The sequence below is a fragment of the Arachis hypogaea genome, chromosome 19 (genome assembly GCF_003086295.3).
Source record: "Arachis hypogaea cultivar Tifrunner chromosome 19, arahy.Tifrunner.gnm2.J5K5, whole genome shotgun sequence".
Taxonomy (NCBI): Eukaryota; Viridiplantae; Streptophyta; class Magnoliopsida; order Fabales; family Fabaceae; genus Arachis; species Arachis hypogaea.
The window spans coordinates 19,924,972-19,949,481 of record NC_092054.1 but is presented as its reverse complement, the minus strand read 5'-3'; the positions used below and the strand labels follow the sequence as shown (position 1 = coordinate 19,949,481).

The 24,510-nt window shown below is 31.7% G+C and overlaps 1 protein-coding gene across 1 annotated transcript; it reads left to right on the top strand.

The window, feature by feature from the left end:
- The first annotated feature begins 987 nt into the window (after positions 1 to 987).
- Positions 988 to 18,982, top strand: LOC112776577 (uncharacterized). Its single transcript, XM_025820781.3, has 13 exons — positions 988 to 1,699; positions 6,919 to 7,071; positions 7,874 to 8,086; positions 8,669 to 8,758; positions 8,863 to 8,979; positions 9,433 to 9,702; positions 15,672 to 15,837; positions 16,408 to 16,485; positions 16,699 to 16,796; positions 16,881 to 17,051; positions 17,365 to 17,439; positions 17,947 to 18,054; positions 18,331 to 18,982. Exons 1-13 carry the CDS (start codon positions 1,325 to 1,327, stop codon positions 18,661 to 18,663), a joined length of 2,247 nt encoding a protein of 748 aa, XP_025676566.1. The 5' UTR covers positions 988 to 1,324; the 3' UTR covers positions 18,664 to 18,982.
- The last annotated feature ends 5,528 nt before the right edge of the window (positions 18,983 to 24,510 follow it).

Here is a 24,510-nt window from a genome sequence, read left to right as displayed (position 1 = left end):
TGATTCTGGATTAGTTTAGTTGGATGTTGATTTTCTATTAGTGGATTTTAGGAAATGGTTATTGTTGTTGGTTTGATTCTGTTTTTGGTTTGATTCTGGATTCCTTCTGCTTCTGATTCTACTTCTAGTTTTGTTTTTGTTGTTGCTCTGATTTCATCATTCATTGTTATTGTTGGTGTTGTTCTTCTCGTTGTTGTTGTTATTTCACTACTTCTGCTTTTTGCTTCTGCATTATGCTTCTGTTTCTGTATTTTGGGAAAGCAGGGGGAAGGGCAGTTTCGTTCGAAGGACGATTTTAAAAAAAGTGAAACCTTTGAGACCATTTTGTAGCGAAAAAAAGGTCGAGGACGAAAAAAATTTCCAGCCCCTATCTTAAGGACCAAAATTGTAGTTAACCCTTTTTAAAACTTTTTTATAAGTTCCTAAATAGCTTTTTAAAAAGCTGCAATTTAATTTTAAAAATTACACTAAATATTAATATTACTATTTTTCATAAATCAAAAATTCAAAAAAATTACTTTTAAAATTTTTTAAACGGGCCTTAATGAATTAACCAATGTGGATTTGGATCCTCTAAAGTTTGAATTTCACTTTAGAAAGTAAAGTGTGATCTTCTACCATTGAATAGTTTCTCTTTCATATTTATTATTGGTCCCACCTATAAAATCAATGATGAGAAATCACACTTTACTCTTTAAAGTGAAATTCAAACTTTAAAAAATTTAAATTTAACCAATATAGACTAATTATATACACAATATGAGTAAAGACTAAAGAGTTAATGATTTTACTTTTAAAACTTTTCAAACAAGCGTTAACGAATTAACAAATGTGGACTAATTATGTACACAATATGAGTAAAGACTAAAGAGTAAAAGAGTTAATGATTTTACTCTTAAATAATTGTTTATTTAAAACAATAAAATGTATATGTACTTATGTAGACATAAATTATATTATATCATCAATATAATGGGAGAAATTATTGAAATGGAGATGTATTTTGTATTTGAGAATTGGGACCCTTAAAAATAATTTCTTGATTTATGTAAATGTGACTTAAATTAGTAGAGGTAAAGTCGCAAGGACTTTGAGGTTCTAACAGGTTGGGCCTATTTCGAGCTACCTCTTCCTCTTGCTCACTTTTCTCATCTTTTTCTTCCGCTTTCTTCATCAACTGTTATTCAAAACCCTTCACTTTCATCTTCCTATTAATGCGTCATTCCACATCCTTCCAAAATTCTCCAATCTTCTTCTTCTCTCTCTAATCTTCTTTCTAAAAGCACTCGCCGGAAATTCATCTCCGGCATCATCGGCGGCGGTCATGGCCAACCAGTTCTCCAGCTCCGTTGATTTCGGACTCAGGCTCTCCAGGCGCATATACTACGGCCAAGGTTCGGCGCCGGTACCGGCGATGTCGAGATCGCCGGAGGAATACCTACCGACGGCGCCGATGTGCTACGCCGTGATATCGGATCCGGATACGGTGGATAACCCGGACATCCGGAGCTACCAACCGTACGTGCACGGGAAGTGTGACCCGCCGGCGCTAATACCGCTGCAGCTTCTAGGAGTCACCATGGAGGTCGATTGTAGCTTGGACACGGCGTTTGTAACCGTCAATGCACGGTGGCGCGTGCATTGCGTGTTGGGAAGTAGCACGTGCGATTGCCGCCTCGCGATACCGATGGGAGAGCAGGTAAATGTTAATATGTTATATATACAATGGCTGATATCTTTGGCAATAGCTTTAGAGGAAAATCATTTACTAATTCTAGTTTTCTTGTGTTTATTGATGAACTATGGGGTGATTTTTGAAGGAAAGTGGTTTCTTCTCCGTAAACTTGCATTTGGAAATAAGTAATTTTTTTATTTTATAATAGAAAAAAATCCTTCTGATTTCTGACTGGGTAAGAAATATAAGGCAAAAGTATATTTTTTTTTTTTTTTGGTCTTTAGTGTGAAGAAGTATTATAAAGGTTATGAATCTTTTAGATAGTAAAAATTTTGTATTTCATTCTTATCTTTTTAGTTAAAAATGTTTATGTCTATTATTTTACATAGAATCCAAACACAAACTATACTAACTTGAACAAGCCTAAATCTGAAAGAGAACTAGAGAAGTATTAGATGTTAAATTAATATGATTAAAAAGGTGAAAACTCACTTGAAATTATTGTTGTTGATATAATTATTTAATAATTTTTAATTATTATTTTATCCGAAGATAACTTCGCTCGAATCTTTGTCTTTATGTAAATTTCTTCGTTTGGAGAAAATGAATAGAAGAGAGAATTTGAAGAAAATTCGGATAGGCTGACAGTTGGCACAGCGAGATAGGTTGAGTCCTTGAAACTTCTAGTTCTAGGGGTGGGACGTGGGAGGGACCTAGGCTTGGGTATTCCACTGTTTCGGAATCAGGTCAAAAAGAAGCCATGCATCCTTTTAATTTATTTAGTAATGTGTAATTTTTTATTTTTTATTTTTTTAAATAAAATTAAAAAAATATGTGAAAGAAAATATTAAATAATATAAATCATACTTTATTAAACAATTGAAGTAAAAATTGAAAAAATTTACTTCTATCAAAGGAGAGGTAAAAAATAAAAAAATGTGAAATCACGGTGGAAGTGGCCAATGAATAAATTTCATTTCCAACCTTCTGGTTTTGTTAATCACTTCTGTAGAGTGTAGACAACAGTTTTATTAAATTTTTTTAATTAATGTGATTAATCTATTGATCATTTACACATTTTATTTTATTTTTTTAGCTTTTTAGTTTAATCTTTTAATTAATATTTTTAGAACACTAGTCAGATGAAGGTTACTTCATTAGTTTTTTTTAGTGGATAAATATTTTGAAGAGTTTAACTTTAGTCTTAATCAGTCCACTAAAATTGTGTTGTGTTAGTAGGTGTGAGTGTGACTACTTAAAATATGAACAAAGTAACACACAAGTGCATCAATTTAATTTGTTGAGAGACAAAATTTGAGACATAAACTAATACAAAGAAACACAAATACACACCATTTATGTACCATCTTAAAGTTACTAAAATACAAATCGTAAGATATTTTTCTTTTGATTAATTTTCAAAATTCTAAATTTATCCCACTCCTCTTCTCTCTCTTCTGATAGTTGATAAAATATCATAAATAGTAAACAATTAAATTGATTTTCAAAAAATTTCAGAGATAATATTTTATTTTTCACAATTTTATTATTCTAGAAACTTTTGAAAAGAATAAGTTGTTTAATAAAAGACTAATTTATCTTGTAATAATATTTTTTATAATTTAATTATTTTATAATAAAGTTATTAATATAATATATATTAAAAATTTTATTATCAACACTTGAAAAATTATTTGTTTAATGAGAATAATTTTTATAAATTTTATATAAAAAACTAAAATATCTAATTTAAAATAATTATGATATGTATACATTAAAATTAAATTACTAAATTAGTCATTTATATAAAATATGTTTTAAAATATAAAATATATATTAAAAATATATAAAATAATATATATAATAATTTTTTTAGTGTGTATAAGATATTTTTTATCGACATTAATTGAAGATCATTAAATATTTATTCTATCATCACTTAAAAATTGAATACTACTGGACTCTATTTCTTTGTGGAAGTTAAAACATCATGCCATGTGATGGAATGGAAAGAAAATGAGACGTGCTCAATTTTCTTTTCTTAGCCGAAGGGGTGGAGGAAGTTAGTTGGGGCGGGTCGTTGTCTTTACGTTGGACTTAAAAACAATTTAAATTGAAATCATAAAAGATAAAATTTTATCGTGGGTTTGATTTGTATTTGTATTTTTTATTTTTTTTCTAATATTTTTGTTTTTTAAATTTTATAAAAAAACAAAAATAAAAAATATTAAAAATAAAAATAAAAAATTAAAACGTAAATCAAATTTACTCTTACAGTCTCAAATTAGCGGCTGAAGGCAATAGTCAGTCTTTGGAAAAAGAAATTCAGACTTTATATTTTAGGAAGAGTTTCAGATTTAAAAATATCAATATTCTAATAATTTTAGGCAATAGTCAGTCTTTGGAAAAAGAAATTCAGACTTTATATTTTAGGAAGAGTTTCAGATTTAAAAATATCAATATTCTAATAATTTTAACAGTTAATTTTAATTATATATAAATTTTATAATTAAAATATTAATATTTTTAAAATACTTAAAACTTTTTTATATTTTATATGGGATATATTTTATATTAAATAAATACATATACTCAGTGATTAATTCCAATTTTTAACTTTTATTAAAAATATTTTTGATATTTATGCTTTTAAAGAGTATATTAGTTTTCATATTTTTAAGAAATGTTTTCGAGGATTATGCTTAATTGATCTGTTGGGGAGGGTCGTTCTCTTAACCTTGAAACAAAAATATAAAATTATGTGAAATTTTTAAAAACCTTGTCCTCTCAAAAGTAGCAGCTTCGGAAATTAATACATTCAATGATTGATTTCAACTCAGTTCCAAAAATTGTTGATTGTCAACTTTGCCCTGAAATTATTTTTTGCTATTTATGTTTTTAAGTATTTACTATAGGAATTCTGGAGCGGGCTTCGCTGTCCTCTTACAATGGTGCGTAGATTCCAGAAAAAATAAAGGATCTATAAAAGTATACAAAAAATAACAATAAAGACTTGTCCTATTAAGTGGGTCGACTACATGAATCAAACGATGTCATTATGTTCTGTCATTTATTATGTCTACAAAGAGACTATTTACATGTAAATTTCGTTTGACCACCTCATGGATGGTCTTCTTAGGTCTTTCTCTCCCTTTCGCTCATTGTCTATCTTCCACCTCATTCACCCTTCTGACTGAGTGTTCTATTAGTCTTCTTTTCACATGTTCAAACCATTTGAGACGCAATTCAACCATCTTTTTCACAATGGGTGCTACTCCAACTCTCACCCTTATATTTTCGTTCTTTATTTTATCCAATCGCGTATGACCACTCATCCATCTCAACATCTTCATCTCTGCCACAGTTAGCTTATGTTCGTGCTCTCCTTTGGCCGTCCAACACTCCGTACCATAAAGCATAACCGGTTTTACAGCGGTCCGATAGAATTTACCTTTAAATTTTAAAGGTATTTTTTGTCGCATATAAAAATAGATGCACTCTATCATTTTGACCAACCTGCTTGGATCTTATGATTTAGCATCTTGTTTAATCTCTCTATTATCCTGTATGATACACCCAAGATATTTAAAACTTTTAACTTTTTGTAGGATGTTTTCTCTAATCTTTATCTCTATGTTAGGGTTTTTCTTTCTTAGACTGAACTTACATTTCATATATTCTGTCTTGCTACGGCTTATGCGTAGATCATACACTTCTAGAGTTTCTCTCAATAAGTCCAACTTCTTATTTAGGTCTTCTTTTCACTCTCCCATAAAGATGATATCATTGGCAAAAAGTATGCACCATGGCACAAGCTCTTAGATGTGTTCTGTGAGTACTTCTAAAACTAATGGAAAAAGGTATGGACTTAAGGATGATCCCTGATGTAATCTTATACCAATAAAAATTTCTGTCACACCACCTCGAGTCTATAGATTTAGGTATTTAAAATTAAATTTTTAGATTTTAATCTTATTTAAATTGTTTTTGAATTTGTATTTTAAATTTTAAAAAAATTAGGACACTAAATTTATTTAGATGTGTTTGTTTTAATTTTTTAAATTAATGTAATAATATAAAAGATTAATTAAAAAAATAATTTAAAAGATATCTAGTTGTATTGGCTATTCAATTTGAAAAATTTGAAAAATGATACCCATAATAATTTTCATTATGTTTCAAGTGTAAATTAAAAGACATGTTTTTTACATTATTTTAAGAATTTAATTTTAATATATTAATAATATAAAATATTATATTCTCTCGTTCAATAGTATCGATTCTTTGGATAATTATTTATGTAATTATATAAAAAATAATTATTTTTATTTATTTAATATCACATAATTAAATGTATTTATACAACTATTTTATATTACCGCATTAGAATTAAATTCTTATTTTGAGTACTAAAAGAATATACACAAAAGGGAAAGAATTTTCCCATGTCGTTGATGTGTCAAACATAATCGTGTTTATCTTTTGTTAAAATCATAATGATTCGGGGCCCACATGGAAATTATTTTTTCTAATGCAATATCTTCCATGAAACTTGCCAGAATGTTATTATTGACCGAATTATATGGCTACTTGGCTAGTTGGCAACATGGCAACATATAATAATGACACTGTGAGACGTTACATGTCGGAGTAGTTCTGATCATATGGTGTGCCAAGAAGAGATACTATTCTTGGCATGACCAACTGATTCTACTCAGTTAAAATTTGGCACCACCTAAATGCATGGCCATATTCTCAAAAGTCAAATTATTAGCGGTTTAAGTATCAGATTTTTTTTCCATGCTCGATTCTTCTTTCAAATACCTTGAATAATGAGTATCTGCATTTAAGAACGCCATTAATATTTCTTATAATTAAATTAAAGTACCAGTTTAAACAACTGTTCTACTATAGGATCTTTCATAGCTTATGTCCATTCTTTAATCCTAACAATATATTGCAAGTTGTTTTCTGTTGTGTCACACCATCGCTGATATGGTATTGGACTATATATAATAAATTCTATATCTGTCTCAATCAGTCATGTTGTATTTGTATTAAATTTTATCGATCTATGATCCTGATTCATGATTGTGGACACGGGATATTATGGAGTGCATTATGTTTCCTGTTCCATAAGTTTTAATTGAATGCATCTTATATTGCATGAATTGCATAATGAAAATATTTTAGAGAAATTTCCCCTTCATGAGTTCTCAAGTTAAATATGATGTGGCTAACAGGGTTCACTTCTAGGTGTTGAGGTTGATAACTTTGGAAGATCATATCATACTGAATTGATTTCTCGGAATGATGAAAATGATAAGGAGAAAGTGGCCAAAGCCAAAGATGGATACTTCTTGAAAAGCCAAATATACATTATTGACATCCCACAGGTCACTATTACATTGCAACAAAGATGAATCTTATTACTCATACTTCATATTATCAATTCACAACCCAGCTCTTTTATTAAAATTTAGCCAATATTTAATCAGTAGAAAAAGAATGTATAATTTCACATTATTAAATATAATCTTACACTATTAAAAATATTAATAATAACTAATTAATAATTACAAATTACAAAATATACTAATCCCTACCACTTCTGTTATCAATTTGACCTTTATTGCTGATACTTCATCATACTTCTATATATATATATATATATAATTGAGTAATGCTAAGACAAAGAGAGAAGTTTTCGTGTACAATGTGTATTATATATATATTTTTTATTTATAAATTAAGTAAAAATCTTCGCTATTCACCCAATTTTATTTTTTATCCAAAAAATTTCCAATATGATTTATATTATAAATAAGGATAATATGAGCAGGGATTAGTTTACAATTTTGTTTGTTAAAATACTTTTTATTGTATATAAAAAATATTATTTGTATAAAATATTTTTTTTATTAGTAAATAATTTTAGTGTATATTTAGCATAATTAATTATATATAATTCATAACTTTTTTTGGCTATTTCTAAAATTTAAATTCAAGATCTTTTATATTAAATTATAAATAATTTGTCATCTCAATTAATTCCATTTTTATTATTTTTATACATATTTAATAAATAAAATAGTGAATTAATACGTACGTTCTTATTGATAATAATAGTTACAAAGACATTGTTTGTTTATTAATTAAAATAAATAAGATCTTTTTTTTTTTCTATTATTATTGTAGTTTAGTGGAGGCTCGATCTTCTCAATTAAGATAAAATGGTCTCAGGAGATATTATTCAATGAAGGCCAGTTCTCTCTTAATATTCCTTTTAGCTTCCCTTCATACGTTAACCCTATTGGAATAAAATCTCCTAAGAAAGAGAGAATATTATTGAAAGTGAATTCTGGTGCTGCAAGAGAAGTGTCATGCAATACCTCCAGTCATCCTCTTAAGGTAAAACCTACTGATTATGAAGCATTCTTATTCCTAAATTGTTGCCACTGCTTCATACTTATAAAGGACACTTGTTGATCAAATATTATAATATAAAAATTACAAAATTAGACTTCATAAAACATTCCATCTTAAAGTTGAACTATTTCATTTTGTTTTAAATAAGACAAACTATTATAATGGTAACTCATTCAAGTCTTATGTCTTTAAATATTTTTAATCAAGCTAAGTATTACTTTTTCAATTCAATGACGTCAATAATATGTATAGTTGTATATAAAATATTCCTTTATGGTAGTTCAAACAAATATCATCCTTAAACCAACTTAATCAACTTGGGTTAGTCGAGTGGTTAGCTCACTTGTCTACTCAAGCAAGTGTAAGATATTTGAATCCATATTATGTATGCAGAAGTCCAATAACTAGCAGCAAACCCTTGAATATAACTCAAATCTGCGGTAGATTAGTCATTGACCTGTTAGGTTGGGGACACCGGCAAACATAGCCTACTGCAGTATAACAAAATTCTGTTAGGCCTCTCATTCATAGAAATGAACTAAATATGATCTTCATGGTTTCCAGGTACTAATGCGCCAAGCTGGCAAATTAAGTTTATCATATGAAGCAGAAGTGCAAGCTTGGTCAAGTATAGACTTTAGTCTTTCCTACATTGTAAGACCTGGAAGCATATAATTCTATCAAGTTCTTTCCAATGGCAATTTCAATATTCTGTAAAAATTCGTGGATCCTGAATAGCCGAATTGGTGTCTTCACAGGTTTCTTTAACGGATATAGTTGGTGGTGTTCTCTTGCAATCTCCTTTCTTGCGTGATTTCGACGAACGGGAGATATTTTGCTTGTATCTTTACCCAGGAAAAAGCCAGGATAGAAAGGTTTGTTTGCATTATTATAGGTTTAATTTTCTTTAAAGTTTTAAGTGTGTTTGGATATAACTTTTTAAAAAAGTATTGTTACCAAAGCAAACAAAATTTTAAGGTTTCAATTAATTGTCTATTGGAAGAGCTACTACTTATGTTTCCTATTCAAACATAAAATTATCTTTTCAGCATGTATTTAAACTGTCTTGTCATTCACATATATGAACAAATAAGATGGATCCTCTGTTGTTTTCTAGTCTCTGTTATGCAAAAAATGATTTCTCTCAGAAAAAATAATTATCTGTTAAGTTAACAATATATTTGTATTGGTAAAATATAATGTTATTCTTTGTGTAACAAAAATATGTAACTAGGAACAAGTTAGGATAAAGTAAGATTGAAATATATGGGGGTCGTGCAGAATCATTGTTTTTGTTTAATGGAAATTCTGCTTTAATGACTTGACAGGTTTTTAGAAAGAATGTGGTGTTTATAGTAGATATAAGTGGAAGCATGAAGGGAAGTCCTCTTGAAAGCACAAAGAATGCATTAATAGCATCCCTTTCCCATCTGAATGCACAAGATACATTTAACATAATAGCTTTCAATGGGGAGTTCTATTCATTTTCTGGATTGATGGAACCGGCTACGGTGGAAAAACTTTTGAGTGCTACCAAGTGGGTTGAAGCCACTTTTATTGCAAATGGTGGTACCAACATCTTGAATCCCTTAACTCAGGTAATTCTTTGACAATTTCAATATTATGTGCAAAACATTCTTCTCTTATTGCATGACTTGTTGATTAAAGTTTGTTTTGCTGCTAAAATCAACTGCAGTACTTACTTAATTACTTACTTAACAAAGCTTTTTCCCACTATGTTGAGTCTATAGCGGAATTTTGACTTCTAATAAATACAAAATAATATGAAATTGAACACTACTCACAATAATGCACTCGCTATATATTTTGTAAAGAGAAAAAACAATATGAAAGATTTTTTTTTAACTAACTCTATAAGATGATGTGAATAAGGATATTGTCATTGTTACTGGTATCAATTACAATTCTTGAGACGTATATATAGTATTTCTATGCTATAACTTCAACGAATAAGAATAAAATTCTCCGACAAAAACTCCTTACTAACATTTTGAGTTCTCTCCTATTAAAACTCATTTTTTTTTACTTCTTAAAATTACTCTTATCCTTCATTTATTCTCACAATTCTCCACCTCGGTCACAATTTGAAATCTACTCAAATTTTGGACGATCAAAGTGTGGTATTCATATCTGGTTGCATCATTTTTACAATGACTGCCTACGTACTCTTGTTCAGGATCAAACCAATCGTAGTTCCTCTATTTCTCCATGTATTGCCTAACATGAAGCAATATTGAGCAATTCCAAACAGTGTTGGAATTTGTTTTCTGACACTACTTTAGTCAACATATCAGCAGGATTTTCATCTGTGTCTACTTTTATAAGAGAAATGTTACCTTTTTCTATAACATCGCGCACGAAGTGATATCTTACATCAATATGCTTGGTACGAGCATGATGAACCTGATTTTTAGCCAAATGAATTGCACTTTGACTATCACAACTCAGATTCACGCAATCTTGCTTCAACCCCAAATCATCTAGAAGACCCCTTAGCCACAATGCTTCTTTCACCCCTTCTGCTACTGCCATGTACTCAGCCTCTGTAGTAGATAGTGCCACTGTAGCTTGTAACATTGATCGCCAACTAACTGGAGCACCTTGTATTTTATATACATAACCAGTCGTAGAACGTCTTCTATCTAGATTACCAGCATAATCAGAATCAACAAAGCCGCTGATTTGACATGATTTTCCACTAAAGCATAAACCTATGTCAATGGTACCCTTCAAGTATCTTAATATCCACTTGACTGCTTCCCAGTGTGCCTTAACCGGGTTTGCCATGAACCTGCTAACAACACTGACTGCCTGTGAAATATCTGGGCGTGTACACACCATAGCATACATTAGGCTACTGACTGCACTAGCATAAGGTACATTTTCCATGTAAGCCTTATCCTCTACTGTTGTGGGAGATTGTTTACTAGAGAGCCTAAAATGTGGAGTCAACGGCGTTACCACCGATTTAACATTTTTCATTTCAAACCTTTCAATGACGCGCTCAATGTATCCTCTTTGGCTCAAGAACAATTTTTAGCTTGATCTCTCTCTTTTAATTTCCATGCCTAATATTTTTCGTTCAGCACCCAAGTCTTTTGTTTCAAATTCTTTACCAAGTTGAACCTTTAACATATCTATCTCTACCTTGCTCTTAGAGGCAATAAGCATGTCATCCACATACAATAGAAGATAGATATAATCACCTCCAGGAAGCTTACGAATGTATACACAACAATCATAATTATTTCTGGAAAAACCTTGTTTTAAGATAAAGGAGTCAAATCGCTTATACCATTGCCGAGGAGATTGTTTCAATCCATATAGCGATTTCCTCAAGCGACATACCTGACTTTCTTTACCCTCAACCCTGAAATCCTCAGGTTGATACATGTAAATTTCTTCCTCTAAGTCACCATGCAAGAATGCAGTCTTCACGTCTAGTTGTTCCAACTCAAGATCACCATGAGCGACAAGACTTAAAAGCACTCGTATGGAAGTGTGTTTCACCACAAGAGAAAATATCTCATTGTAATCAACACCTTATTTCTGTGCAAAACCCTTTGCTACTAACCTAGCTTTGAATCTTGTACCATCTGACTTAGTAGGATCTTCTTTTCTTTTATACACCCACTTACAACCAATTGCAGTCTTTCCCACGGGCAATGGGACCACATCCCATGTCTTGTTCTTATGAAGAGATTGCGTCTCTTCCTCCATAGCGACCAACCAATTCTCTCTTTCTTTGTCTTTGATAGCATGTTTGACGGTGACCGACTCATCATTCTCCACTGAGAGTGCATAATCTACCAAGTTTAGCTGCCTATAATGTCTCAAAGGCTTGTCTGACCCGAACTTCTGAACAAATTTATAATTCCTCTTTGGCCTAGTAGATGCCAAAGAATCCTGCTGCTGCTGTTGTAATACATGTGCATTTTCTCGCTGAATTTCCTCATGATCAAGTTCATCCTCTACGTCATCTCGAGTAGCATTAGGATGCTCCACCTGAACATTATTAGAGTCTATTTGTTGGTATTTAGACTCTATCTCCACCACTTGAGTATTTGAAGTTTTTCCAACATCACCATCATCTGGCACCACATCTTTAGACAAAGCTACCATAGATCGTTCATCAAAGGTAACATCCCTGCTAATTACAAACTTAGAATCATTTACACTCCAAAGGCGATAGCCTTGAACCCCTCTTGGATACCCCAAAAAGATTGCCTTCTTAGCTCTATCATCAAACTTATTATCTTTGACATGATAATAGACTGTGCATCCAAAGACTCTGAGTTTCTCGTAATCTGCATGTTCCCCTGACCATACCTTATAAGGTATGTCTCCATCTAGAGAAGAATGTGGGGATCGATTCACTATGTAGCAAGCTGTAGCAACCGATTCTGCTTACCATTCTCTGCCTAACCCGGAATTAGAGCGCATACACCTTGCCTTCTCAAGTAGCGTACGATTCATTCATTCGGCGACTCCATTCTGTTGTGGTTTTTTTCTAACTGTCCAGTGTCTTGCAATGCCTTCTCGGTCACAGAACTCCTTGAAAGTTCCATCCGTGTACTCTGTGCCATTATCAGATCGTAGAGTTTTCAGCTTCTTACCTGTCCGCTTTTCAACCATTGCTCTCCACCGCTTAAAAGTATCGAATACCTCATTCTTATATATGAGGAAGTAAATCCAAACATACCTGGAATAATCATCAACAAAAGTAACAAAATACCTGGAACCACCCTTGGAAGTAACTTTAGTCGGGCCCCAAACATCAGTATGCACGTAGTCTAACAACCCTCTGCTTTTATGCTTGCTTGTAGAAAACTTCACCCTATGTGCCTTTTCATACACACAATGCTCACAAAATTTTATTTGTGGTTTCTTCATATTCTTCAGCAAACCTTGTCCACAAAGCAATGATAGACCTTTTTCTGACATATGTCCAAGCCGCATGTGCCATATTCTTGTGCAATTTGTTTGATCTCTACTTCCACCGATTCCAACTGCTAACTCACATGTGACTGTTGTCCCCAAAAGAGAATAAAGATTACCGTGACGAATTTTCTTCATCACTACCAAAGAACCACGAACAACTTTTAGTACCCCATTTTTCGCAACTATTTTGCAGCCATTTTTTTTCCAACAAACCTATGGGGATAAGATTTTTCCGCAAGTCTGGAATATGCCTCACATCCTTTAAGGTTCTTACTCCTCCATCATGCATCTTGATTCTTATAGTACCCAACCCCACAGTTTTACAAGCATGATCATTGTCCATTAAAACTGTGCCACCATTTATGCTTTCATAGGTAGTAAACCACTTCCTATTTGAACACATATGGTGAGAGGCTCCTGAATCAAGAATCCACTTACCGGAGATTTCATAAGATTGTTCCGTTACAGAGTAACAATCCTCCTCATCATTTGAGACGTAGCTTGCTTCTTGCTTTTCTTTTGGGTTGTCGTTGTTCTGTTTCTTGAAAGTTATCTTCTTATTTTGACAATTTACTTTGAAATGTCTAGCCTCACCACATTTAAAGCATGTTCTCTCCGCGTGAGGTCTAGATTTTGGCCTAAACTTTTCACGCTTATTACCTTTTCCTCTTTCATTAGTCCTTCCTCTAGCCGCGAACAATCCTTGTGCTTGATCATTATACTCTCTTCCATTTGAAGATTACATTACACTTGTAGCAACCTTACGTAGATCATCTGCTAAAAGTGATGCCCTCGTCTCATCCATGGTCAGAGTGTCACCCACCAGCATCAATGTCTGCACCAGATTTTCATAGGACTTCGGTAATGAAAGTAACAATATGAGTGCTTGGTCTTCATCATCAACCTTCACATCTATATCCTTTAAGTTTGATATGATCCTGTCAAACTTATTAATATATTCTCGGATTGAGGTGCTTTCCTCCATTTTGCATGTATACAATTTGGATTTTAAGTAGATCCTGTTAGTTAGAGTCTTCGTCATGAAGTTACTCTCTAACTTTAACCAAACGCCTGCTGCAGTTGCTTCTTCATTTACCAAAAAAGCAACATTCCTCTCAAGGCATAAGATTATTGCAGCCCGCGCCTCAAGATCTAATTCTTCCCAATCCTCATCTTTCATTTCCTCCGGCTTTTTCTCTTTTCCTACCAGTGCCTTGTGTAATTTTTGTGATATAAGCAGATTTTTCATCTGCATCCTCCAATAGGAAAAATCATTTTTCCCATTGAACTTCTCGATTTCATATTTACCTACTTTGACATTACTACTAGTAGAAGCCATTATATTCAAAATTGAATTTTATCACTCAAATAATGAATAATATAACGTTGGCTCTTGATACAAATTGTTGAGTCTACAGCGGAATTTTGACTTCTAATAGATACAAAGTAATATGAAATTGAACACTACTCACAATAATGCACTCGCTATATATTTTGTAAAGAGGAAAAACAATATGAAAGATTTTTTTTAACTAACTTTATAAGATGATGTGAATAAGGATATTGTTATTGTTACTGATATCAATTACAATTCTTGAGACGTATATATAATATCTCTATGCTATAACTTCAACGAATAAGAATAAAATTCTCCGACAAAAACTCTTTACTAAACATTTTGAGTTCTCTCCTATTAAAACTCATTTTTTTTTACTTCCTAAAATTACTCTTATCCTTTCTTTATTCTCATACACTAAGTGGAGTCGGATAGATGAATCAAGACGTCATTACGTCGTGTCTAATTGTCTATGCTGTGAGATGCGACCTTGTTTTACATTGGCTGTCGCAAGCCTAACAAAACCCAACATGGATTCAAGGATGTCATTGCGTCATGGCCATGTATTGGGATGCGACATTGTTTTAAATTGGCAGTCGCACATCAAACAACTCTTTTCGTTTTTCCGAGCTTGAGACTCGCCTATGTAAACATAGGCCAAGTTAAAATCAACTGCAGTACTAATGAAAGTAATATACATCTGAAATGAGGAAATGAAAAAGGTTAGTTAGAAGGTGCCACCTTGTAACTTTTCTTTTTCAAACCAAACATGCCCTTGGTTAACCTTCCTTGTTCTCTCTCTATTCTATTCATTCATTGATCCTACAAAGCACATTTTATATGTAGTTGATATACTTCTTTTGCAGTCATCATCATAATAAAGAGAAAACAAAAGGCATGACAAAATTTGGTTCTTTCTTTTATTTTGCATTTTCCCATTCCTTTGGTAATTTGTATGCTTTCTTTTGGTGTTGCTGCTAGTCTACATCCACAGTACATAAAAAGCTTCGAGCCTTTACCATTTTTTCTCCCCATATTCACATCAATGTATCCCATATTTGACATTCAAATGAAGTTTCCATGTTTGATCTGCTTTGTATTGTTAACTACATTCATTGCAGTCTTTAGTGTTTTTTGAGGGTTTATGCATTGTTTAGTTACTTGTATGCCTTAAAGAACTTCACGGATGCTGAGACCTTTATATGTACCTTTTTGTTTATATAAGATGATGTTCATTTATTTTTATCTAATACTCTATTATATCTTTAGGCAATGAAGCTGTTTCAGAATTCAACTGCTTCAGATTCAATCCCTCTAATTTTTCTTGTTACTGATGGGACTGTTGAGAATGAGAGACAGATATGCAATTTTGTGAAAAGCTGCCCCACAAATGGGCAACCGGTTCGCACACCGCGCTTATGTACTCTTGGCATAGGCAAGGATACTTTACTGTTTTAAGAACTTCATTTCTATGACATGTTAATTTGGCAGAATTCATTTGACATTTCACCATTTTTATGAGTGTTGTTTCCACGTGAAGCTCTGACTTCTAAGAAACAGCAAACTTTGATACAAAATTCATGTTTTACATTCAACTCATTGTAAGAAGAAATGTAAGAAGATTGTTTGTATCAACATTTACTATAGCTTATGCTTTATTTTAGTACAAAGGCTTGTTTTGGTATTTAACTTTTGGGAAAGGAACTTCTGAAAGTAACTTGTGAAGTTCTTCTCTAGAGTGTCTTAACAAGTTCTTCTTAAGAACTTAAATTGTTAACTCTTTGCAAATCATTAAAAATGATTTGAGTTTTAATTTGTGTAGTAATTGGAAGAGAAGTGCAAAATGTGACTTTTGACTTTAGAAAAATTAGAAAAAGTCAGAAGATGAGTAATTGGAAAGAGCTTTGTCAATTTTGAACAAAGATTTATCATAATTTTCTCTTGCAACTTTTTTCATTCAACTGCTTTTTAGTAACCTTCTCTGTGTTCGTTTCAAAATTTTTAGGTTTATATTGTAATCACTACTTCCTGCAAATGCTAGCACAGCTTGGGAGGGGCCACTATGATGCTGCTTATGATTTAGGTCAATATCTTTCCCTCTCAGTTTAAATTGTGGTTTGAAGTTTATTCAGATTTGAGGCTTAAATATCTAAGAGTTATTATTAAGTTTGGTAACACTATTGAAGTCACTATGTATGTATCTTATATTTAAAAGGAAAACAGAAGTAATAAATTGGTAATTTTTTGATACTTGAACTGTTATTAATCTCTTTTTTTTCTTTCCTTCCGTGTCCAGATTCCATTTCCTTCAGAATGCAAAGGTTGTTTAGAACTGCTTCATCAGTCATTGTTTCAGATATAACCCTTGGAGGTCTAGGTCTTGATTCAGTAGAGGTACATGAAAGAGATATTTCATCCTTAATTATAACCAGAAACAAGTAAATCGTAGTTACATTTTACCTATTTTCATGGTTGCAGTTATTTCCACCTTATATTCCAGACCTATCATTAGAAAGTCCGTTAATGATATCAGGCAGATGCAATGGAACCTTTCCGGAATCAGTTAAAGTGACTGGTACTTTGGCAGATATGACTAAGTTCGAAGTGGATCTTGAAGTGCAAAGAGAAAAAGATATTCAACTCACGAATGTAATATTTCAATCTTGATTCCTATCATTTAACTACCGTTAATTCATCATATTTCTATGAGGTTCGCAAATTTATTCAATTATAGACATTGTGAACTGAATATTAACATGCAACAACTAACAAGCACTAGAGTGAAATTTGTAAATATGAAATGTTTATAGGGATGAAATTGTATTTTATGACATTCCAATCAAAATTTGCTTTACCTCCAAAGTAATTTGAAAAGTTGAAGCTTATGTTTTGTGATCGTTGAATGTATGCTCCGAAATGTGGCTCAATATGATGTATGTTCGTTATTTTCTTGTTTCTTCAGATCCTTGCAAAGAGACACATGGACCTTGTCACTTCTCAAGCATGGTTATTAGAAAGTGCAGAGTTGGTGGAAAAGGTTTGTATTTTATAGACCTATGCGTATCGGCTCTCTTTTTATAAGGGGAAAAAAAAAAGATGCTGCGCTAGTGAAATCGAAAATTTGAATGGATCTGCTTACAATCAAAGTTGCTTTTATAGTGAACAATTAAGCTTGCAATGAACAATATGTTGTGGAATTTGGGAAAAAGTATCTGCTCTTTGATGTGTAGAAGTATATAACAGTGTAGAAGTTTATTTAAGTTAATTTGGCTTTAAAAGTTTATTATTCTGTTACTGCATTAAACGACTATATAAAACATTTTACTAGTGCATCAAAATTAAACTCATCAAATATAACCTCTCTATGTTGTTAGATACTTGAATTTTGAAGTATTGCGATATTTGCTGTGTTCTTTCTCCTCTTGTTTTTAAGTTTGACAAATATGTATATAAAGTTTTCTTGAAGTATGTAAGTTGGTTGTAAGATATTTCCTGTGCTGCTTCTGTACTCTTGTAAGAAAACGCAAAATTGATCAAATGACAGGTCTCGAAAATGAGCATTCAACATAAACTCCCGTCAGAGTATACCTGCATGGTACTTGTGGAAAACAGTGATGGGAAGAAGGCACCTGAACCAATGCTAATTAAGAGGGTATAACTTTTCCTTCCAATATAGAAATATTAAATGCAAATTTTAGTTCTCTCTGCAATGTAAAATATAAGTAGGTGAAGATTCACATGCAATAATTTTCGTGTGAAGTTGATAGCTGAAAGCCATTAGATGATTTAACAGGTTGACTAAATTATCATTAACGATTCTCAACTTCACGTGAAGATAATTACATTCGAGTTCTCACTTCTCACCTCACCATATAAGTAATATTCAATTTTCTCTTTGCACAACCTATATATTATTGCTTTAAAACAGGCATACAGTAAACTTAGCAGACAGAGATTGGAACGCGACAGTCAGAAGTTATTCCTCGGAGGCATGAGTCTCGGGTTTGGTGACCTGAAAGCAACGGCAAATAACGTTTCGCCGGCAATCAAAGAAGCAAAACCTTCTGAAGGGCTTCTAGAGAAGGCGACCTCAACTTGCTGTGGCCGATTCGCTGACAACTGTTGTGGCATGTGTCTTCTCCAAACATGTCGCTTTGCGAACGACCAATGCACCATTGTCTGCACCCAGCTCTGTGCAGCCCTCGCTTGTTTCGAGTTAATCAATTGCTGTATTGAGCTTTGTGACTGTGACTGCCTCTAGTAAAATCACATGATATCTGTCAAGATATAAAAATCTGTTTAGTAGGACAAATTGTTAGCAATGTATATAAGCTTTGCTGAAAATCATATGCAGCTTATACGTCTATTACTTTAGTTGCTTGTTTATAGTGATAAAGACAAATGATATAGATAAAACTAGTTTATTATAATGTTGGAAAGTTTGGTCTCCTTGTTCAAGTTAATGTGGAGAGCAAAGAGTAAGGAGTTCGTTGAATACTGTGGTAATGTATGGATCTTCTGCATGTGAATGCATGGGGCCATAAGTGAAGGATAATAAATGAATTATCGTTTCATGATAAGGTTAAATGTAAATTGAGTTGATAAAGTAAGTATATGATATAGGAAAAGTATAGGGTACTAATAGTTATCTGTCAATATATTACTAACAATAATTAATTATTATATTTTAAATATATGTATAAAGAGATACATCTAAAAAATATATCTATAAAGACACTTCTATTAGACTCAGTCATAAAAAAGATATTTTTATTAGTCACAAAAACACTTTCATTAAACACAATTATAAATAAGAGTTGGCAGAAATTGACACAATTATATGATATAATGAGGATAATTGAGTGCTATTGTAAATTGCTTTTAATGCCTTCTAGTTATTAGCTTTCCCTTTATGTTCTTAGTGGTTGCATTACATACTCCTTAGGTATAAAATTCTGCAATTCTCCTTTGTTGCTCTTGTGAAAGAATGAAACACAGGATTTTTCTAAGAAATACAAAAATGCCTTTTTTTTACTGTTGCAGTTTTTTTTTCATGCTTTATCTTTCTTTTGTCTTTTTTTTTTGGTTGTTTTTGTTTTTTCTTCTCTGATTTGCATTTGTTTTTGTTCTTTTATGATAGAAAGAAACATAAAGATGATATAAAAATAAAAAAAAATACAGAAAAGGAGGAAGAAGAAAAGAAAATATAGAAGAAAAAAGAGAAGGAAGAAGAAAAAGTAGGGAAAATGATAATATTAGAAGAAAAGGATATTATTACAAAAATACTTGTTATATTTTTTATTATTTAATAATTTAATCTGTTAAGTTTGGAAACTAAACAATGTTTAAAGTGATAACTAAATATTATTGGGATAATTATCAAATTGATTGTGTGATGTATTTTGTTTAGAGTGCAGAAAAATGATTTGATTCAACTGACTCAAGAAAAATGAAACTGGCCCGCTAAGCAAGCGCACACACACACATACACACTGGCCAGTATCACATTAAACATAACCAAACTTTGTTTCATGATAAGTTGCTGAACTATATAAGAGAAAAGAAAGAAAGAAAGTGAGCACATATCCACTTAAAGCCCAACTCGAAGATTCATAACCAAAGCTTACTACTCCTAAACTTCAATTCATTTGAATCTTCTTTCACTTCCACCGAACAAACAAATTCTCTCTTCTCTCTCTTCACTTTTCTTTCTAATCACATCAATCTTTGAATCAAGAAAGAAGAGAAAAGATCTGGAGTTAGGACAAAAAGAAGAACGAAAAGCTAACTTCCATCTTTAAGCAAGAAGGGAAAGAAAAAAAAAGGGACACAACAAAGGAAATATCTCAATGCAATAGAGGATCACAAAAAGGTGATTTTCTCATTTGTGTTTCACCAAGAAACCGTGAAGAAATTCTCTGAGCTCCAAACACCTTTCAAGCAACTATGAAGACAGTGAAGTCAAAAGTGTTCAGTGGTTCATCAACGGCCAAGAAACAAACTTGGGGTCAAAGTAAAGATCAATGGTCTAGATTCAAGAAGTTTGAGGAAAAATGATGAAAGAGAAAGGTAAGATTGTATATATATATATATATCTCTCTCTCTCTCTCTCTCTCTCTCTCTCTCTCTCTCTCTCTCTCTCTCTCTCTCTCTCTCTCTCTCTCTCTCTCTCTCTCTCTCTCTCTCTCTCTCTCTCTCTCTCTCTCTCTCTCTCTCCGTTGCTAATTCTGATTGTTGCAGAAGACAGACCATGTGTTGAACGGCCAAAGATTGAAGTAAGAGAGATAGAGCATTGGTTTCGGTTTCCATAGCTCCCTGAACTGTTCTTGTTCTTCTCCTTCGTGATTCTCATTTTGTAATTCTTTTTCTCAGTTTAGTCTATCTTAGTTTCATTGAAAAAAAAGGCAAAATGGTGAGATTTGTAAGAAAAAGCCAATGAGTGAAGAAAGGTAGAGAGTTAGACTTGGAGAAAAAGTCTAAGTTATTTCAGAAATTCTTTGTTTGTATTTCTGTTTTGTGTCATGATCTTGAGAGGATTTTTTTACAAGTTGGGTTAACACTTTACAGTTGAAAGTTAGGGTGAGTCCTAGTCAAGTTCAGGTTGGATTAGAATCTGGACTAATCTCAAATAGGATTGGGTATATCCTAGGGAAAATTGGTGATTGTAATTGGTTGAAAAATAGTGAAATTCTGTCATTATTGTGATAGAGACTGGATGTAGGCTACATTGCACTAGGTAGTCGAACCAAGATATATCTGTGTGTCACTTTCTACTTTCTACTCTCTTCTCTATTACTGGTTCTATTACATAGGATATTAATATAAAGTGTCTCCTAATTTTTCTGCTCGGCAACATTTCGCTATTACTATCCTTTAAGCAACTTTGTTCTGGCTCCTACCGTTTCGGGAGACAAAACACAAAGTATTCTCGTATTTTCTCAACAAAAAACTATATTACAAATAAGTTAAAAGAGATGCCAATATTTAACTCCCTTCTCTTAGTCACTGATTATCATTATAATTATTTTTTTTTATTTTTTAAATAAAAATATTGTGAAAAAAATATAAATTTAATTTTTATTCATATATTTTAAATATTATCAAAATTTTATAAGTATGTAACCTTGTTTATAATCAATCCACCATATTAATATTAGCGTTGTCAAAAGTATGCAAGTTATAAGGGTTGATCTGTTTTTTTTTTTTTATTTGTTCACGAATTTCAATTTTTAAGTACAAACCATTTATAGCCGGTTTGACATGTTAAACAGATTGACCTATTTACTAATTATTTTTAAAAAATATTAATAAAAAATTGAATTTTAGGTAAAAAAAATAATTTTTGGACAAAAAAGGTTACTTTTTGAAAAAAAAAATCTTAAACAAACAGAAATTTTAATGGGTTGAGTCGGGCCTTCGAATTAAGGCTTGGTTTAGTAAATATTTTATTTTTTAAAAATAATTTATAAAAATTAGTTTTTAAAAGATATTTTTTTTAAAATTGTATTATTTATATTTGATAAATTTAATTAAAAATAATTTTTAATAAATACAAACAATAAGTGTGTTTGGTAAAATTATTTTTAAAATTAAAAAATATTATAATAGACATTAATGTAAAAATTAAATTTGAATATTAATTAATATACGAGATTATATTAGACTTTTTAATTTTAATAAGTATAAGCTAACTTTAAAAAATTCTCTTAAGTTCAAAAATATCTCAACTTTTAAAAGTTATAAGTATAAGCAGGTGAATTTTTTAATTTATTAAATATAAAATAAGGTGCTTGTGTTTTTGAAGAGTACAAACACTTTTTGAAAAAATTTTCAAAAAATCAGAAAAATATTAAAAAATAGTTTTTGATTTTTTTTAAAATGTAAAAAAAAAATTTAGACATGTTATCCATTTAAACGGCAACCTGTCTTATTTAATTCGCTATTTTTGAGATTAATTGGCGACTCATTTTTTTGGACATGCGAAGTCCGTGTGTGTTGTGCGTGGTTATGGAGGATGAGGGTGCTAGACATGGATGTGGGACAGTTTTTTCTAAAACATGGGATGAAGAAATCGGACCATCTGATTTCTTTGTTAAAAAAATTAGGCCCACTAATCGAACAGTCCAATTTGTGTGGGAAAGAGAATTTGAATTTTGGCGTAGCTAATTGGACAGTCCGATTTCCATATATGTTGAATATTTTTTTATTTTGTGAAAATCAAATCAGACTGTCCGATTTGATTATTATATATTTTATTTAAATCCGTCAATACAAATCAGTGGATCCGATTTGATATATATATATATATATATATATAAGTTTGTGTAACTCGTATACGAGTTCTCATATCTCTTTTCCTTGTTGTTGTTGTTCTTCTTCTTCTTCTCTCAGCTCCTCTATCTCTGTTATTTCGTATGAAGTAAAAAAAATTGATAGTGAAATTTCTATTCATGTGAGTGAGAAAAATGGATGATAGAGTCCTACTAAAAGTATATTATTTCGGTCAAATTTTGTTACAAACATTTGAAGGAGGAAAATTTATTTGTGAAAAGTTGTTAGATATTGTTATTCCATTCACAATCTCATTCGAAGAACTAAAATGTATGATTTGTGAGAAGATAGATTCTAAAATGTCAAGGAAAATATCATTATTTCATACAGATATCCTATACCGGTATTTGGTGGATTCGTTCAATTTTAAACCAAATATGTAACTGATGAAGCAAGCATGCAAGAGAAATGTACATTGAAAGTAGCACTCAGATATCGTTCATTGAGTTGTATATTGAGTTCGAACAATCTGAAACCGACCGAAATATTGAACGGAAAGATTACAATAGTGACAGTGAGGAAGAGTTTGAAAGCAATTACGAAGTTTTTGGTCCAGACGGAGACGAAGATCAAGGTGACGACATTATAACTCCAAATGTGACAGATGTGGCAAATGCACTCGCAAACGAACATCCATTTTTGAGGAGTCATATTTCATGCGAGCTTTGGATTTGGAAGCCATGTATGCTCTGGAGTTTCCAAAATATATGAATGCAAGTACGTAATTGCCTATATTTATATGAAGGATTAGAATTTTGTAATAATTTATATTGATCGATGGACCAAATAATTACATGACATGTGAAAATATACTTAATTAGCATTTGTTTATATGTTTATTTAGTTAAATTTAAGATAATAAACTTTTCACCTAGTTATTGATTTAGTTAAATATTAATTAGTATTTATTTATGTGTTTATGTTTTTATTTTGTCAAAATTGAGATAATAACTTGATGTAAAGTTTATTTATATTAATATTGATGTAGTAAGTATTAATTTACTTTTAATTTCACTTATTAAATATTTGTGCTTAAATATTTATTGTATGGCTGCTGTCGTGGTATAAATTCCTATTGTTGTAGATGGTAAATTTGCCGTAGGAATGGAATTCAGTTCCAGGAAAACTATTATTATGGCGATGAAAGATTATACCATCCGAAGAGGTGTAGATTACTGGGTGTATGAGTCGGAGCCTTTGACATTTTATGCCAAGTGTACACAGTACGGGTCAGGTTGTGATTGGTTGACCAGGGTTAGCATGATCAGCAGAAATTACTATTGGGTTATAAGGAGGTATAATGGTAGTCACACGTGTACTAGAGCCACCATTTCTCAGGATCATTCAAAGCTGGATTCGAACACAATTGCAGAAATAATAAAACCGTTGGTTGAGGTTGACCCCTCGATAAAGGTGAAATCAGTTATTGCGGAAGTGCAGTCAAAGTTCAATTACACCATCAGCTATCGAAAAGCATCGTTGGCTAAGAAAAATTCAATGGAAAAAATATTTGGAGGTTGGAAAGTATCGTACAAAGTTTTGCCCATATAGTTTAAGGCCATGTGTCATAAGGAGCCATCAGCAGTCGTCCATTTTGAGACTATGCCTGCATAATAAGATGATGACTTGGTAACTGATATACTAGCGCTACGACGTGGCGGATCAACCCTAAGATTGTAGCCTTTGCCTATCTCATCTGAAGTACATGCCTCACCTGTATATAATTTAATTAAACAGACCATCCAAACATGAATATAGTATAATCAAATAACAGAAA